Source organism: Stegostoma tigrinum, chromosome 7 (assembly GCF_030684315.1).
Source record: "Stegostoma tigrinum isolate sSteTig4 chromosome 7, sSteTig4.hap1, whole genome shotgun sequence".
Lineage (NCBI taxonomy): Eukaryota > Metazoa > Chordata > Chondrichthyes > Orectolobiformes > Stegostomatidae > Stegostoma > Stegostoma tigrinum.
Window position 1 is genome coordinate 15778345 of NC_081360.1, and position 18429 is coordinate 15796773.

General features: G+C 41.7%; 1 protein-coding gene across 1 annotated transcript; it reads left to right on the plus strand.

Annotated features, from left to right (window-relative positions):
• The first annotated feature begins 2852 nt into the window (after positions 1-2852).
• LOC125453799 (uncharacterized) lies at positions 2853-18105 on the plus strand. Its single transcript, XM_048533752.2, has 5 exons — positions 2853-2973; positions 3080-3210; positions 9093-9206; positions 12596-13221; positions 17856-18105. Exons 1-5 carry the CDS (start codon positions 2853-2855, stop codon positions 18103-18105), a joined length of 1242 nt encoding a protein of 413 aa, XP_048389709.2.
• The last annotated feature ends 324 nt before the right edge of the window (positions 18106-18429 follow it).

Sequence of the window (18429 nt, forward strand, 5' to 3'; positions counted from 1 at the left end):
ACCATGATACACTGCGGTCCATCTCTGTCTGTACTCTGTCTTGTCGTTGTTTAAGATCCAACCCACAGTGGTGTCATCAGCAAATTTGCCAATGAAGTTAGAGCTGAATTTGGCCACACAGTGGTATGTGTATAAGGAGTATAGTAAGAGGCTGTGTATGCAGTGTTGTGAGACAGTAGTGTTGAGGATTATTGTGGAGGAGGTCCTGTTGTTTCTCCTCACATATTGCAGTCTGCAGTTCAGGAAGTTGAGGATCCAGTAGCAGAGGGGGGAAGCAGAGATTTAGGTCTTGGAGTTTGGAAATGAATTTTGTTGGAATTATGGTGTTGAAGACAGAACTAAAGTCAATAAATATGAGTCTGCTAGATAGGTTTCCTTGTTATCCAGATGTTCCAGGGATGAATGTAGGGCCAGAAAGATAGCACCTGCCCTGGACCTATTGTGATGGTAGACAACTTAAAGCAGGTCAAGTCAAACTGGGAAGCGTGGGTTGATGTATGCCACTACCAACTTCTTGAAGTACTTCATAATGACGAATGTCAGAGCCACCGGGCTGTAGTCATTAAGGCATGTTGCCCGATTTTTCCTTGACACCAGAAAGATGATCGAAGCAGGTCGGAAGCTCAGAGCATAACAAAGAGAAGTTAAACATATCACATAATGCTCCCAGTGTGAGTGCATAGCCAAGGACTCCATCTGGGCCAGTTGCTTTCTGTGGGTCGGCCCACAAGAAGGCCGATCTGATGACGGACCCAAAGCTGTCAGGGCATGTGAGATTATTTTACTGACTTTCTGTTCAAAATGAGCATAGAACACATTGAGCTCATCGGGGAGGGACGCATTGTCAACAGTGATTCTACTCCACTTCGTAGCCCTTTATATCATGTAAGAGTTGCCACAGTCAGCGTTTGCATGTGTGGTTAATCTGGGGCTCTAGTTTAGACTGGTATTGTCTTAGGAAATTATAGATCAGTTAGCCTTACCTCAGTCACTGTAAGATTGTAGAGTCTATCATTAGGGGCAGAGATTCCAGACTACTTGAAAGTGCGTGGTAATGTTGGGCTAAGTCAGCACCACTTCATCAAGGGGAAGTCATGCCTGACAAATTCGTTAGAATTCTTTGAGGAGTAAACAAGCAAGTTGGACAAAGGAGAGCTGGTGAACATCATGTCTTTGGATTTTCGGAAAGCCAGTGACAAGGAGCTGCACAGGGGCCTGCTAACTGAGATAAGTGTCCATGATGTTAGGGACAAGTACTGGCATGGATAGAGGATTGGCTGACTAGCAGAAGGCAGAGAGTAGGGATAAAGGTGTCTTTTTCAAGATTGTAGACTGTGACTAGTGGACTTTTGCACAGCTCAGTGTTGGGACCATAACTATAAATGTTATATATTAATGATCTGAGCTGAGAGCTTTGCTGTTAAGTTTGCAGATGACACAAAGATAAGCGGAGGGACAGGTAAGGCTTGAGGAAGCGGGGAGGGTGCAGAAGGACTTGGACAGGCTGGGAGAGTGGGCAAGGAAGTGGCAGATGAGATACAATGTGAGGAAGTGTGAGGTTATGCACTTTGGTAGGAAAAATAGATGTGTGGACTATTTTGTAAATAGGAAAAGTCTACAAAAATCTGAAGCATAAATAGTGTGCGAGTCCTAGCTCAAGATTTTCTTCAGTTTAACATGCAGGATCAGTTCGCAGTTAGGAAAGTAAATACAATGTCAAAAATTCATTTCAAGACAGCTAAAATACAAGAGCAGAGATCTACTGGAGCAGCTGTATAAGCCTCTGATCAGACCAAATTTGGAATATGACGAGCAGTTTTGGGCCCCAAATCTAAGGAAGGATGTGCTGGCATTGGAGAAGGTCCAGAAGAATTGCACAAGAATGATTTCAGGAAAAAAGGACTTGTCATGTGAGGAGCAGTTGAGGACTTTGAGTCTGTACTCAATGGAGTTTAGAAGAATGAGGGGGGATCTGACTGAACCTTACAGCATACTGAGAGGCCCAGATAGAGTGGACATGGAGAAGATGTTTCCACCAGTAGGAGAGACTAGGACTGGGGGGTACTACCTCAGAAAGAGAAAGAAGGGATGACCCTTTACATCTGCGATGAGGAGGAATTTCTTCAGCAAGAGGGTAGTTAATCTGTGGAAATCATTATCCTAGAAGGTGTAGAGACCAAGTCACTGAGTGTACTTAAGACAGAAATAGTTAAATTTTTGATTAGTAAGGGTATCAAGGGTTACAGGGAGAAGGCAGCAGAATGAGTTGAAAACATGTCAGCTATGATCGAATGGCAGCGCAGACTTGATGGGCCAAATAGCCTAATTCTGCTCTTATATCTTATGGTCTTATGATGGTTTTATCCCCGCTCCTGTATGCAAATTTAAAGGCCAACATTCCATTTGCCTTCCTATTTGTTTGCTGCACTTGTATGTTAGTTTCAGCGACTAATTCATAAGGATACCCAGGTATGTCTGAAAATCAACACTTCCCAATCTCTCACCAGTTAAGATATATTCATTCCTCCTACTAAAGTGGACAGCTTCACATTTATGCATATTAAAGTCCATCTGCCATGATCCTGCTGTCTCACATCATTCAACATTCTGGGATGTAGCCCATCAGATATATAATTAAAAAATATCCATTTTATATTATATTTTACCATCAATTCCGAGCATAAAAATTACTTATGCAGGCTGATGCACGTCCCTCCCTAATAAAGAGATTACTAGATCCAAAGATATGTTTGGGCTTGTTATTAACAGTTGGTAAGGGTGTGGAGGAAATGACAGAAGCAGAATCAGTACAGTGATTGTGGTCAGATTTCGTCATTGTCCCACAATAAATAATGAATGAAATCAGGCAGCAGGCAGAGAGGAGAAAGAATTGGAGAGTTGACTTCGTATCTGCTGGCAAAATGAAAATTATTCTGTTTTTGTTTGCTGCAGCTCGTATTCTTTATCAATCTGGCAAGTATTAAATTGTGTTATGGAATGATTAGAGTATCATTGGGTATTAATTCAAATGGCCAATAGTCAAAAATGTATTCATTGTTAAAAATCCTTTTGCTTTTAGATTCGATAGATCCATGTGAGCCATCTACCTTTACCGAGATTGATATAGTCTTGAATGCTACGGTTACAAGACTGAATAGAGATTTTGCAATGGGTAACCCTTTGACTATTGTGAACTGTAGAGTAACAAATGTAAGTACCACAAAATCCTATTGATTTATTTTTGTTCTCTTCCCTTGTAATGAGTGCTATCACCAGCTGAGCTTGCAAGACATTACTAAGAAATTATATTGCTGAAAATAGAAAAAATAAGCATTTGTGGCATTTTGGGCTTTCTGTGATGTAACAGTTTTCTTTCTATATATTGTTTAAATCTAAAGTATAACTGGTGCTTTCTGTTCAACAAATTTACTTCCTGTTGTCACCAATTTTCTGAAGAAGGGTCTACGCCCGAAACATCAGCCTTCCTGCTCCTCTGATGCTGCTTGGCCTGCTGTGTTCATCCAAATCTACACCTTGTTATCTCCTGTTGTCACCACTTCATTTTCAGTTAATTGCTTCAATGTGAATTATTAACATTGAAATTTCATTTGTAAACAGTTTAATGGGATGTCCCTGTGCAAATACCTGTTGATCTGCCATAAAGCAGTAATCTTCTCCAAAAGAAAGGGATTACAGATACTGGTCACTAAATGCTGCTGAACAGCAAATCTCATTTGGGACTAGTCCAATTCTCTCCACCTATCACAACCAAAGGAAAATAAGGGAAATCTGAAGTAATTAAAGTTCTGGAAATCTTCCTGCTCCATGAATGTTCCCATGCAGTTTTTGATGAGGTTCCCTCCTCTCGTGCTACTTCAAATGCTTCCTCAGTATGAGGAAATGTTCTTATTCCTTCAACAAGGTCCTGTGGGTGTGGTCCTGAAGTCTGAGTCAGTGTTTTGAAGTTCAAGTCTGACAATTGAAGGTGCACCATAGCGCAGTCAAACAGTTTGATTATCAACTACCAATTCACTCCAATATGCCTATGAAAAGCAGGAATAGCAGGACAGTTTCCTGGTCAGCCACAGTTACAATGCAGCAACAACCTCCCCACTTTTACAGACTCCTTGCATAGCTTTTGAAATGGGATATACTCCATGGCACACATCTTTCTTGCCGTGAGAGACTATTAGGAAGAGAAGGTGTGACTGGGCAGGAAGAATATAAGCTCAGATATAACACCTCCCTGATGTCTCACAGTGACCCAACTGCAAAAATTACCTCTGTTTCACGACTTTCACTGGTGACACTACACATGTTCAAAGAACTGCTTTTATTCTATATATAGTGGGAATTGCCGATGCTGGAGAATCTGAGATAACAAGGTGTAGAGCTGGATGAACACAGCTGGCCAAGCAGCATCAGAGGAGAAGGAAAGCTGATGTTTCCAGTCTTCTGAATTTCTGAAGAAGGGTCCAGACCCGAAGCGTCAGCTGTCCTGTTCCTCTGATGCTGCTTGACCTGTTGTGTTCATCCAGCTCTACACCTTGTTATCGCAAACAAATATAAGTTGTTGCTGTTATACCTGAAGTGGGACTAGGAATTGAATTCTCTGTTTCCCATTGTCATTCTTATGCAGTGGGTATTGACATTCTTAAATTGATTTCCCATTGCCTGTCACAACAACAACTTGAGGCTAATCAGCATTGTAAAGTATTCTGTGACAATCCCTACAACATCCAAGGGGAATCATTAGCTATGCCCCACGTGGAGCTTGTTGAGTTTGAATTCCCTTGGCCTGCTCAACTGGTACGCCTCACCTGAGCCCTTCATCAAGCAGACCCAGGTGGTTAATAGTTAAAAAGAAAACCAAAAGAAGAAGTCGCTGTGTTTTGGTGGTGGGAACGTCATTCAGTTTCAATGTGACAACATAGAATCATAGAGTCATACAACATGGTAACAGACTCTCCAGTCCAACCAGTCTGCAAAAAAAAAACTGACCTAGGAATGGGTCTGTCGAACTGTTTGTTCTGGCTGTCTCCTGGTGTTCAACAATAAATGATGTTCCTTTCCAGCTGTGCTTCTGAAAGCATGATTGTATTATTTATTCAGGGGATATGGGTTTTGCGGGTACAGCCAACATTTATTACTAATCCCTAGTTGCTCTTGAGGAGGTGGTGATCAGCTGCATTTTCGAACTGCTGCAGTCCATTTGCTGTAGGTAGTTCCGCAATGCTGTTAGGGAGGCAGTCCAGGATTTTGACCCATCAAAAGGAAAGAACAACAATTTATTTCCAGGTCATGGTAGTGAGTGGCTTGGAGGGGAGCTTGCAGATGGTGGTGTTCCCATGTATCTGCTGCCTTTCGGAGTGGTAGTGGTTATGCATTTGTAAAATGCTTTCTATGGAGCCTTGGTAAATTTCTGCAGTGCATCTTGTGGATGGTACACGCTGCTCCTTACTGAGCATTGGTGGAAGAGGGAGTGGATGTTCATGGATGTGGTGCCAATCAGTTGGGCCGCTTTGTCTTTGATGGTTTCAAGCTTCTTGAGTGTTGTTGAATCTGCACTCATCCAGTTCAAGTGGGGAGTATTCCATCAGACTCCTAACTCACAACTTGTGAGCGGATCACAGGCAATGTAGAGTCAGGAGGTGAGTTGCTTGCTGCAAGCCAATTAGTCTCTGACCTGCTGTAGTGCCCACTGTATTTATATGACTAGTTCATTTAAGAATCTGGCCAATGGTGACTCCCAGAATGTTGATAGTGGGGTGTTCTGCATTGGTAACACTTTTGAATGTCAAGGGATGATGCTTGGATTCTTTCTTGTTGGAGATGGTCACTGCCAGGCACTTGTGTGTCATGCATGTTACTTGCCACATGCCATTCCAAAGTCTGGATCATCTACTGCACAATATCCAGATTAAGTTTGAATACAAGTTGCAGATTGCAATTGAGTACAAGTTTGCAACTACTGCCCGGTCTTGAGCTGCTAGCTCTGTTTGAAGTCTGCTCCATTCAGCGCAGTGGTGATGCCACACAAATTGATGAAACATATTCTTACTATAAAAGCAGACTTTTGTCTACACAAGGTTTGTGAGGTAGTCACTCTTAGCAATACTGTATTGGACTGATGCATCTGTGACAGGAAGATTGGTGATGGTGAAGTCAAATATGCTTTCCCTTTTGTTGGTTTTCTCTCACCTACCACAGACCCAGTGTAGCCACTATATGATTCAACAAGCTCAATAGGTAGTTTTGCTGCTAAAGCCATCTTGGTGGTGGGCATTGAAGTCCCCCACCCAGAGAACATTCCATTCCCTTGCCACTCTCATCATTTCCTCCAAGTGTTGCTCAACATGTAGAAACACTGATTCATCAGCTGATGTGGGGAGGAATGAGTTTCATTGCCCTTTGACCTGATACTGTAAGACTGCATGGAATGTGGTCTCAAAGTTGAGAACTCCCAGGGCACGCTCCCTCCCGACTGAATACCATTGAGCCACCATCCCTAATGAATGCATCCTGCCGATGGGACAGAACATACCCAAGAATGGTGATGATGGTGTCAGGGACACTGTGGAAAGGTACGATTCCATGAGTATGACTAAGTCAGGCTGTTGCTTGACTAATCAGTGAGACAGCTCTCCTAATTTTAGCATCAGCCTCCAGATGATGGTAAGGAGGATTATACAGAATTGACCGGGATAATGGGAACTGCAGATGCTGGAGAATCCAAGATAACAAAGTGTGAAGCTGGATGAACACAGCAGGCCAAGCAGCATCTCGGGAGCACAAAAGCTGACGTTTCGGGCCTAGACCCTTCATCTGCTGTGTTCATCCAGCTTCACAGAATTGACAGGGCTGTGTTTGTTGTCATTTCTAATGCCTAGGTCGATGTCAGGTGGTCCATTCAGTTTCATACCTTTCGTGAGATTTTTTTAGTGGTTTTAATACAACTGAATGACTTGCCAAAGGGTAGCTAAGAGTCAGTCACATTGCCGTGCGTCTGGAATCACATCTAAGTTTGACCAGATAAGGATGGCAGATTTCCTTCCCTAAAGCACATTTGTGAACAAGATAAGAGTTTTACAACCATTGACAATAGTCATCATAAGTCTTTTGAGTCTAAATTTTAAAAAAACGCAAATTCTACAATCCACCATGATGGGATTTCAAATCCATGTCCTCAGAACATTACCTGGGTCTCTGGATTATTGTACAGCAACAATACTACTGTGCTATTACCTGCCCCCAAATATCAATGATGTGCTTGTAGCTGGCAAACAACATTACCTGCTGAAGCTTTTCCTACTGACAGCTGATATTGTTACAGCTGTCAAACCCCAGGGATATAGAAATGGCAAAGAACCGTAGCTTTATCAAGTGAAATAACCATCATAGACTTCAGAAATGGACAAGACATTGACAATCTAACACGGGGAAGTCAATTCCAGCCCATGAACCACATTGTAGGAACATAACACTGAAAACCCAGTAGCACTTTCACAGGTCAAGTCGTGGTGATCATAACCTGACAGCTTTGTTCAAAGTAATATTAAACAATTAAACAGGCAAAAACACACCCAATTTTAGAGACCGCAAAACATCAAAAATGGCAGAGAGAAGGGAGAACTGCATTAAAATTAGAATAAATGAAGATGGATGCAGCTCCACAGTAAAAGAATACATTGATGCCAGCGCTATGGAATCTCGTACCATTTTCCTAAAAGATCTGCTGAATAATGTCTTGATGAATGCTGAGAAGTACTCACCTGTGAAACAGTTTCATTGTTTTCTAAAATAAAAATGTGGACCCCGCAGCTTGAAATATATCTGTTGCATTGACTTTAGGAATAGCTGAAGAAATGCCCAGTGAGTAGTCTAATACCTCCACCCAGGTGTGATGACATGGTGTGCAGGCCGCCTACATCTGTGTAAGGTAGCTTGGTCTCAGGCGTGGGACACAGATACTTTCTGGTGTGGTTATCAGTGGTAGAACTGCACAAATATAGGCAGAAACAATGACAACGTGGAGTACAAATGCAAATACACCTTCTAACAGGCAGTCACACTGCCAATGTCAAACTCTCTCCTGCTGTTCTGGTCTTCTCAGGGATGCATTTACTTTGGCAAACTTTTAACTTTTTTTTAATGCTGATAAATCTTTGTTTCTCTGTCCTTTCTGTTTGATCCTTGCTTTCCAATCCCATGATCAGCCACCAAATTCTTGTCAATGCCTTCCTTGTGTTTTTCTCAAACAAGCACTGATTTTATAATATTTAAAAAGTCTCTGTTCTCTGTTTCACCAACTCCACACATTGTCCAATATATATATACTATCAGATAGCCTTCATTGACCAAGCACTTTTTGTAATGAGCCTTATTTCACATAGGATGATTTATGTAAGTTTTGGTTTTTTTTCACATATCAGCCTTTAATACTGAATGTGTCGATGTTAATACTTAGTTTTGGAATGAGTCATTAATGAATCACTCATGAATCACTTGGCTCAACAAAGAACTTATGAAAATCAAATGATCATTACAATAACTTTATACATGATTCTATGAACTGGCCATAGTGCAGTAATTTGAATGTGCATACCACCTTTAACAAATTAAAACGTGTCAAGACATTAGGGTGGTATGATGGGTCAGTGGTCAGCACTGCTGCCTCAGTACCAGAGGTGCGGGCTCAATTCCAGCCTTGGGCAGCTGTCTGTGCGGAGTTTGCAATTTCTCCCCATGTCTGCTTATGTTTCTTTTGGGTGCTCAGATTTTCTCCCACAGTCCAATGGGTGTGCAGGTGAATTGGCCATGCTAAATTGTCGATAGTGTCCAGGGCTGTGTGAGCTATGTGGGTTAGACATGGGAAATACAGGGATAGGGTGGGTCTGGGTGGTAAACTGTTTGGAGTGTTGGTGTGAACCTGATGGACTGAATGGCCTGTTTCCATACTGTAGAGATTCTACAATTTCCCAAATAATAATTGATAGAAAGCTTCAATTATGTTTTTGTGGCATACCAAGTCATTATTTCTAAGTATTACCTGAACAAACTCTCACTAAGTGCAACTCTATTCTTTTGGTTAGATTACCAACTTTGGAGAACGTTTGTTTCAACTAGATTTAGCCTTTGATGCGCAGGAAGCTACATCCAGCAGTATCTTTGAAATTGATCTAGCACTGAAGCCTCTTTCAAGTACTGTGAGTATTAAAATGTTGATTGCTTGTTTCTCTTCAGTAATTAATCCTCACACTGGAATCTTTAGTGCAACAGGAATGTGGCACAATGATTCATCATGGAACATGTGAAATACAGTCCTCAGTTGGTTCAGTGTTAAAAACTGTAATAGTGATGTTTACTTAAAAAAAAACCTTCAAATGAATCATCAGTGTTTTCCAGCTGAATGGGACTGACCTGAATTATTTCCTTCCTTGAAATGCTCAGCAGGTCTGGCAGCATCTGTGAAGAAAAATCGGAGTTAACATTGTGTGTCCAGTGACCCTTCTTCAGAACTGCTCTGCTATTTGATACAATCATGGCTAATCGCATCTCAGCCTTGAACCCACTTCCCTGCTCCTTTCTACAACCCTTCAATCCATTACTAATTAAAAATCTGTCTATTTCCTCCCTAAATTTACTCCATGTCCCTGCATCCACCACAATCTGGGGTAGTGAATTCCATGGATTTATGACCCTTTGAGAGAATTAATTTCTACTCAACTATTTTTTAAATCTGCTACGCTGCCTATCCTAAAACTATGACCTCTCATTTCTAGATTTGCCTCCATGTGGAAACATCCTTTCCATATCTACTGTGCCCATCATCTTTTGCACCTTATATACCTCAGTTGATCTCTTTTCATTCTTTTAAACTCTGATGAGTAGAAGGCTAAATTCTCAATCTCTCTTCATGAGACAAACCCGTCATCTTGTGTTGAAGCTGTGCCAAAATGACAAGAGCTAGACCTATTGAGACTTTGAGAAACTGTTTTACAATCATACGTTGCTAGAGGTTTTAGCATTATGTAATTGATCAAACTTGAAATAAGAAGAAGAATCTAAAATGTTTCTGAATGAGAATGGAATCTATTTGTACCATAATCACCCATCATACAGTGCTATAGAAAGAACTATACAACAGGGAAAGACATCTTCATAGAAGTAGGGCGGCACGGTGGCTCAGTGGTTAGCACTGCAGCCTCACAGCGCCAGGGACCCAGGTTCGATTCCAGCCTCGGGTAACTGCCTGTGTGGAGTTTGCACATTCTCCCTGTGTCTGCGTGGGTTTCCTCCGGGTGCTCCGGTTTCCTCCCACAGTCCAAAGATGTGCAGCCTAGGTGGATCGGCCATGCTAAATTTCCCTTAGTGTTCAGGGGTGTGTGGGTTATAGGGGGTCTGGGTGGGATGCTCCAAGGGGCGGTGTGGACTTGTTGGGCTGAAGGGCCTGTTCCACACTGTAGGGAATCTAATCTAATCTAATTGTTAGTGATCAAGATAGGTAGCAGTTTCTATATTTCGCTTCATCACAGGCTAGGCAATTTACTGCACTCTTGCACAATAGATCCACAGTCTTCTGCAGGGGAAGTATATCATTAGAGTTTATGTTAAGGATCTAGATGTCTAGTCTGGAGTAGAGAGAGCCTCTGTAAATGTTGCGATGATAATTGGCTTGAAAGATGAAATCTGACAAATGGAGAACGATGACTACTCTCTTATAATCCAAATTTCTTCGAGTCCAATGTGTAAGTGAGAAAGAAAATGTGGTGATACGCTTTCATGGTCGGTCATACCCTCTACACCAATTTATGCCCTTTTACCTATATCCACAGCCTTTAATAACTCCTAAGCCAGTTTTGTACTAATTCAAGCCAACCCAAAGCCCGCTCCATCCTTTGTCTTTCTTGATTAATTCATTCAATATTCCCCATGAACATATCTCAGAATTCATGCTGAAATGAAAGTTCTAAAATGTTATTGATAATATCACTGTGTTAGAAAATGCTGTAATTGATTAAAATAAAAGAAATTCACAAAATTAAAATTTACTTACAACTACTAATGACTTATAACAATAAGAATTTGTATTTATTATCCCATCTCAAAGACTTTATAATCACTTGGAGCTATGAATTATATTTTGAACCACCCCACTGTGATAATGATAGATTGTGAACCCCTTCATGCAGCACAAATTCTATCATGATATCCTGAAAGTTATTTCAACTACCATGGTGGAAGACAATGGGATAACAAGGTCTGGTGTGTGAGCTTCGGGGTGAAGACTGCAATTCTATTATATACAATCCATTGTTAGCCACTAACAGTCCCTATTAAAAGTCATTTACCTTCCTAGACAACCATTATCCACTCCTTTGTCTGTCCAACTGTTCTTCTCTTTCTTTGGGCTCTATCCTCACCTATTGTTTACTACCTAACCCTTTCCCCCACCCTGTCTTCTGCATGTGAACTGACATTTCCTCGCTACCATCAGTTATGAGGAAGGGTCACTTGACCCAAAATGTTAATTCCGATTTCTCTCCACAGATGCAGCCAGGCCTCTGAGAGTTTTCAACAATTTCTGTTTTTGTTTCTGATTTACAGCATCTGCAGTTCTTCAGTTGTTATTAAATGATTCTGAGTGACTAAGGTTTGGAAGCAGAATTGTTGCAATAAATAATAACTGTTCCATAAATTCCATAGCACCAGTTTAATACTAAAACACACACTGGCCAGAAGTCTAAAATGTGGCAAACATTTAAAAGAGGCATGCAGACACGATGGTATGTTGGTCAGGATAGGAGTACACAGGCTGTGGTTTGTTAGTGAGGAGATGTTACAATGCAATAGATTCATATAAACATTAAAAGATATTTTTCTAAAAGGTTTCAGGACTTGTCTCCATTACTGCTGCTCAGTGTCCAACCTGCTCCCTCAGCATCGTCATTCTTCAGATTCAGTTAAATTGCTTCTTGATTAGTTGTGTTAAGGAAAGCAATTCTTACAATTTTTATACACACCTTCTTCCACCACTTGATTAATGCTGGATCTCAAAATGCAACAGTATTCCCATTACTGCGTGCTGTTAAACTGTCAATAATGGGAGGAGAACAGTCCCATATCTGTAATCTGCAGTTTGCCTTGGGGCAGTCCCGTTATCACTCCCAATGAAAAATCTAGAATGTGGCAGTGATGTGCAGAGATCTGAAAAAAAATAAGGTAGATTCTGCCTCCCACAGAAGGCTCTTAAAAATCTCTTTGGATCTGCAGAATTATCACTGAATCCCACTAATCTGCAATGTAATATTCAACATGTCTCTAAAAGTGTCCCATAATAATAAAACTCTTTGATGTTTCCATTCAGGATAGAGGAGGAATGTGTTTTGATGTGGAGAGAATGAAGGGGATTGTCAGTATGTGAAATAGTCTTTAGGAGTGCCAGCACAGCACAATAGGCTGAATGGCCTTTTTCTGTACTGTAATGGTTCTTTGTGACTGTTCATTCAATATTTTCCTGATGGTACCTAGCCACTTACAAAATCCACTCTTGAGAACTGTCACTGAATTACAATCTCATCTTTTAAATACACAGATAAACTTGGCCTGCACAAGTCAAGTCAGGATTGACTTTGCCACCATTCTGTCGATTTTGGTGGCTTGTGACATAACTTCCACAACTTCGACACCAGAACCATCGACAACGCCAACGCCATTACCGTCAACAACGCCATCACCAGAAACATCAACAACACCAGCATCAGAAACCTCAACAACACCAACACCAGAGCCAATGACAACACCAACTCCAGAAACATCAACAACACTAACACCAGAGCCAATGACAACACCAACTCCAGAAACATCAACAACACTAACACCAGAGCCAATGACAACACCAACTCCAGAAACCTCAACAACACCAACACCAGAGCCAATGACAACACCAACTCCAGAAACATCAACAACACTAACACCAGAGCCAATGACAACACCAACTCCAGAAACATCAACAACACTAACACCAGAGCCATTGACAACACCAACTCCAGAAACATCAACAACACCAACATCAGAACCAATGACAACACCAACACCAGAAACATCAACAACACTAACACCAGAGCCAATGACAACACCAACTCCAGAAACCTCAACAACACCAACACCAGAGCCAATGACAACACCAACTCCAGAAACATCAACAACACTAACACCAGAGCCATTGACAACACCAACTCCAGAAACATCAACAACACCAACATCAGAACCAATGACAACACCAACACCATCACCATCGACTTCAACATCAAAAAAGCCACCACCACATGCATCATCATCATCATCATCATCATCATCAGAAAGCAGTGAATCATCAGAAAGCAATGAGTCATAATCATGAAGCAATGAATTGTAATCAGAAAGCAGTGATTGAGTAGAAAATAAAAGCACAGGTATTTTGTTTTAAATGGTAAAAACACTTTAAAGGCCTGCAATGAGCTGCAATGTCTTGACAAACAAAAGTAAAGACCAGCTGATTTTCAGTGCAAAAGATTATGGAAATTGCTTATGTTTTCTTTATGCTGTGGTTACATTGCCGATACTTCTTCCTCTGCTGCTCACAGAAAAAGAAAAATCAGAGCAGGATTAAGCACACTCATTCCTACTCTTCCATTCAATAAGACTGTAAGTGATATTTTGTCCAACTTCATTTTCCCGCATGCTTCCTATGTTCTTTGATTCCTTTAGTAGTTGAACCTGTAACAAACTTTGCCTTCAATGTAGTCTTTGCCTGAGCATCCCCAGCTCACAGATATAGAGAAAACTCCAAAGGTTCACAATCATGAATGAATAAACTTCTCTTCTTGTCAATGTTAAAAGGGTGTCTCATTATCATAATACGACCATGAGATCTAGACTCTTTAGCCAGGGAAACTGCTCCATTAAGCTGTTGGAGAATTCTATGTGTCCTAACAACATCGTAACTCATTGTTTTGAACTCCAGATCATTGTCAGAGGTCCAATCCACTCACTCCCTTTACATAGAACAACCTTCTCAAAAATTAATCAATATAACCTGTATTGCACCTTTCTACATAAGTACATAAGAACATAGAACATAAGAACTAGGATCAGGAGTAGGCCATCCTGCCCTGCGAGCCTGCTCTGCCATTCAATAAGATCATGGCTGATCTTTTCGTGGACTCAGATCCATTTACCCGTGCTCTCACCGTATCCCTTGATTCCTTTATTGTTCAAAAAAAAACCTTCGCTTTAAAAACATGGACTGAAATAGCGTCAACTACTTCACCGGGCAAGGAATTCCACAGATTAACAACCCTATGAGTGAAGAAGTTCCTTCTCAATTCATTGCTCCCTCTAATCTGCTCCCTCTAATCTTGAGGCTATGCCCTCTTGTCCTAGCTTCACCTGCCAGTGGGTACTTCTATCTTGTCTATTCCTTTCATAATTTTATATGTTTCTATAAAACCCCCCTCAATCATCTGATTCCAATGAATATAATCCCAATCTACTCAGTCTCTCCTCATAAGCCAACCCTCTCAACTCTGGAGTTAACCTACTGAACCTCCTCTGCACCCCCTCCAGAGCCAGTAGTCTTCCTCAAGTAAGGACACCAAAACTGCACACTGTACTCCAGGTGAGGCCTCACCAGCACCTTGTACAGCTGCAACATAACCTCTCTGCTTTTAAACTCAATCCCTTCAGCAACGAAGGACAAAATTCCATTTGCTTTCCTAATTACTTGTTGTACCTGCAGGCCAACCTTCTGTGATTCATGCACAAGGACACCCAGGTCCCTTTGCATAGCAGCATGCTGCAATTTTTTACCATTCAAGTAATAATCCTTTTTACTATTACTCCTACCAACATGTATGACTTCACATTTACTTATATTGTATTCCATCTGCCAGACCTTTGTCCACTCACTCAATGTATCTATGTTCCTCTGCAAAGTTTCACAATCCTCTGCACACTTTGCACTGCCACTCATCTTAGTGTCATCTGTAAACTTTGACACCTTACTCGTGGACCCCAATTCCAAATCATCTGTATAAATTGTAAATAATTGCAGTCCCAACACCAATCCCTGAGCCACACACTAGTCACTGATTGCCAGCCAGAACTGCACTCATTTATCTCCACTCTTTGCTTCCTGTTAGTCAACCAATCCTCTATCCATGCTAATACTTTATCCCTAACACCATGCATCCTTATCTTATGCAGCAGCCTCTTGTGCGGCACATTATCAAGGGCCTTTTGGAAATGTCAGTACACCACATCCACTGGGTCCCCACTATCTAACTTGCTCGTAATATCTTCATAGAATTCCAAAAGATTTATCAAGCATGACCTGCCCTTCATGAACCATGCTGCAGCTGCCCAATGGTACAATTTCTATCGCGATGCCTTGCTATTTCTTCCTTGATAATAGGCTCAAGCATCTTCCCCACTTCAGAGGTTAAGCTAACCAGTCTATAATTCCCCATCTTTTGTCTACCTCCCAAACTGTGGCACCACATTTGCTGTTTTCCAATCTGCTGGGACTGCCCTGGAGTCCAGCGAATTTTGCTGCCCGAATATATTCCTGGCAGCCCCCCTGGTCCTCGCTGTTGCTTCTCCCTCTGCTTGCTGAAAAATGATTTTTCTTCTTCACCCCCAAGTAAAAAGATTAAAATAGCACACAATTAGTACTCCAAAGGCCTGCACATTTTCTTCTTTCTTTATTCATTCACGGGATAAGGGTGTTGATTTTAGGCAACATTTATTTCCCATTCCTAATTGCCCAGAAGGCAGTTCAGAGTCAACCACATTGCTGGTCTGGAGTCACATGTAGGTCCGAGCAGGTAAGGATGGCAGTTTCCTTCCCTAAAGGACATTAGTGAACTAGATGAGATTTTACGTCAATCTGCAACAGAGTCACGGTTATCATTAGATTGTTAATTCCAGATATTTATTGAATTCAAATTCCACCATCTGTCGTGGCGTGATTCAAATCCAGAACATTATCTTGGTCTCTGGATTAATAGTCCAGCATTAATACCACTAGGTCATTGCCTGCCTGACATTTACAAATCTTCCTTCCTCTATACACTAAACCTCTTGCAATGAAGGCAGTTTACCATTTGTCTTCCCAAATTTGTTTTCATGCTTTGCCAATGTGCGTGCAATGGCAAGGCTAGTGTGCTGTCTATCCATAACTACTTGTGCATTGAGCATTTCAAAGTGCAATCAATGCAGGTTTGGAGTCATACGTGGCTAGCCTGAATTTTTCAAAATTCAATAACAGTTTCAAGGTTACCATTGCAGAGACAAGCTTTCAATTCCAAAATTTTATTCATTGTGTTTAAATTCAACCAGTTGCTGTGATCAGATTTGAGCTCAAATTTGCCAAAGCATTAACCTGTGGCTTTGGATTGCTAACTTTCTAGTGATGACACTAGAATCCGTGCAGTGTGGAAACAGGTCAAATGGCCCAACAAGTCCATACTGACCCTCCAAAGAACATCCAACCCAAACTCACCGCACTCCCCCACCCTATCCTGTCCCTGTAATCTGTAATATAGCTAATCCATCTAACCTGCACATCCCTGAACACTATGGGAATTTTAGTATGGCCAATCCACTCAAGTTGTGCCACTTTGGACTGCAGGAGGACACTGGAGCACCTAGAGGAAGCCCACACAGACACAAGGAGAACATGCAAACTCTACACAAACAGTCCAAGGCTGGAATTGAACACAGTTCCCTGGCACTGTGAGGCAGAAGGGTTAACCACCAAACTACCATGCTGCTCAAAGCTCCCAACTGCTTGCCAAACCTATACTTTATGATTCATGCACAAGGATACCATGAACACTTTGAACCTCAAACTTGAATAGTTCCTTATATTTAAATGAATATCCTACTTTGGCAAATTTTTGACCAAAGTGGACTAATTCACACTTCTTCACAATATCTATGTGCTCCAAAGTAAAATCAAAACTCATACAAATTTTATAAACTTGCAATGTTTCTGATTAGACTGCAAATTTAAGCCTAATATTTTAAGCTATAATAAACATGCATAATATATGATTATCATTTTGGAGTTCAGATTTAATACAAAGGCAGACAGATTTTGGTTTCAGTTCTGCATAGGTAACTGTTTGTTTAAAGGGGCCAGATAAGCATTTTGAAAAGTGACCTAAATATGTTGCTTCCAAGAAATCAGGTGAATCAATTAAGTGCGCTGAATCCCTGTGCTTTTAATTGATGGAATATTTACACTTGAGTTTTATGATGTACTAAGACAACAAAGCAGAAGTTAGTTTAGTTTTGACTCCAGCTTAGGAGAATCAAGGTTTCAGCATAGGATAATAGTTTCTCTTAACAGAAGCGTTTTTGTTTGTGAAGTCTCCAAGCTATGAGAATTTAGATAGAAGCTTGCAAGTCTGCAGAAATGAGAAGAGGTTGAGACTAGGAGTACCCAATCTTTTGCTCACAGGCCACATAAAGGCAATCGTCTGTTTTAATTCACAGACTTTACAAAAAAGCTACTCTTTCAATCAAAAGCCCTTTTTCTCCTGTGAGTGCTGCTGCCTTCATTGACTGGTGAGCCTATTAGCAAATGCCAAAAAGAACCAGTCAGTACTTGGAGGAGCTGCGAGCAACCTCAGATCTGGAGCTATAGCAGTGAGTCTGCAGCCTGACACAGGAACTCAGAAACTCTCTCCACTTCCTTTTCAGATCTCCAGCTGTTGCGATACCTCACAGGAGGAATAGAGCAGGATCTGGGCTGCAGAGGGCCCTTCTCACCCAGATCATTCTGTCCATGGCCACCCTCTTGAATCAAGGAACAGGTCATACTGGGTGGAGTGTTGCCTTGCTCCTCTTATAAAAGGCTGTGTACCAGCAGCTCTGGCTGAGGGCCAGCTTCTTGTTGGGGCACTCTGCAAGGCAGTCAGTGCTGAGCCGGAGTACAGGCTGGGTCAGACCCACTTGAGCACCTTCTCCTGGCTGAGCAGTGTACAGCCACCTCAGGTCATCTCTGAAAGCCAAGGGGCAAGCAAGCAGGACCTGCTTCTGGTTGTTGGCAGAAGGTGACAAGTAGGTGCCCAGGCTCCGACCATGCGGAAAAGTCACCAGCCTCAGGCCTATGTAAGGTGGGTATCCAGCAGCATCTCAGGAGCACAAAAGCTGACGTTTCAGGCCTAGACCCTTCATCAGAGAGGGGGATGGGGTGAGGGTTCTGGAATAAATAGGGAGAGAGGGGGAGGCGGACCGAAGATGGAGTGAAAAGAAGATAGGTGGAGAGGAGAGTATAGGTGGGGAGGTAGGGAGGGGATGGGTCAGTCCAGGGAAGACGGACGGGTCAAGGAGGTGGGATGAGGTTAGTAGGCAGGAGATGGAGGTGCAGCTTGGAGTGGG

Bases quoted from the DNA above. Each gene is read 5' to 3' on its own strand.
- LOC125453799 (XM_048533752.2), top strand. From the start codon at position 2,853: ATGAATGAAATCAGGCAGCAGGCAGAGAGGAGAAAGAATTGGAGAGTT. The intron at 9,207-12,595 runs GTGAGTATTAAA...TTAAATACACAG, and splicing joins TGAAGCCTCTTTCAAGTACT to ATAAACTTGGCCTGCACAAG. The intron at 13,222-17,855 runs GCCATTGACAAC...TCTTGAATCAAG, and splicing joins TCAACAACACTAACACCAGA to GAACAGGTCATACTGGGTGG.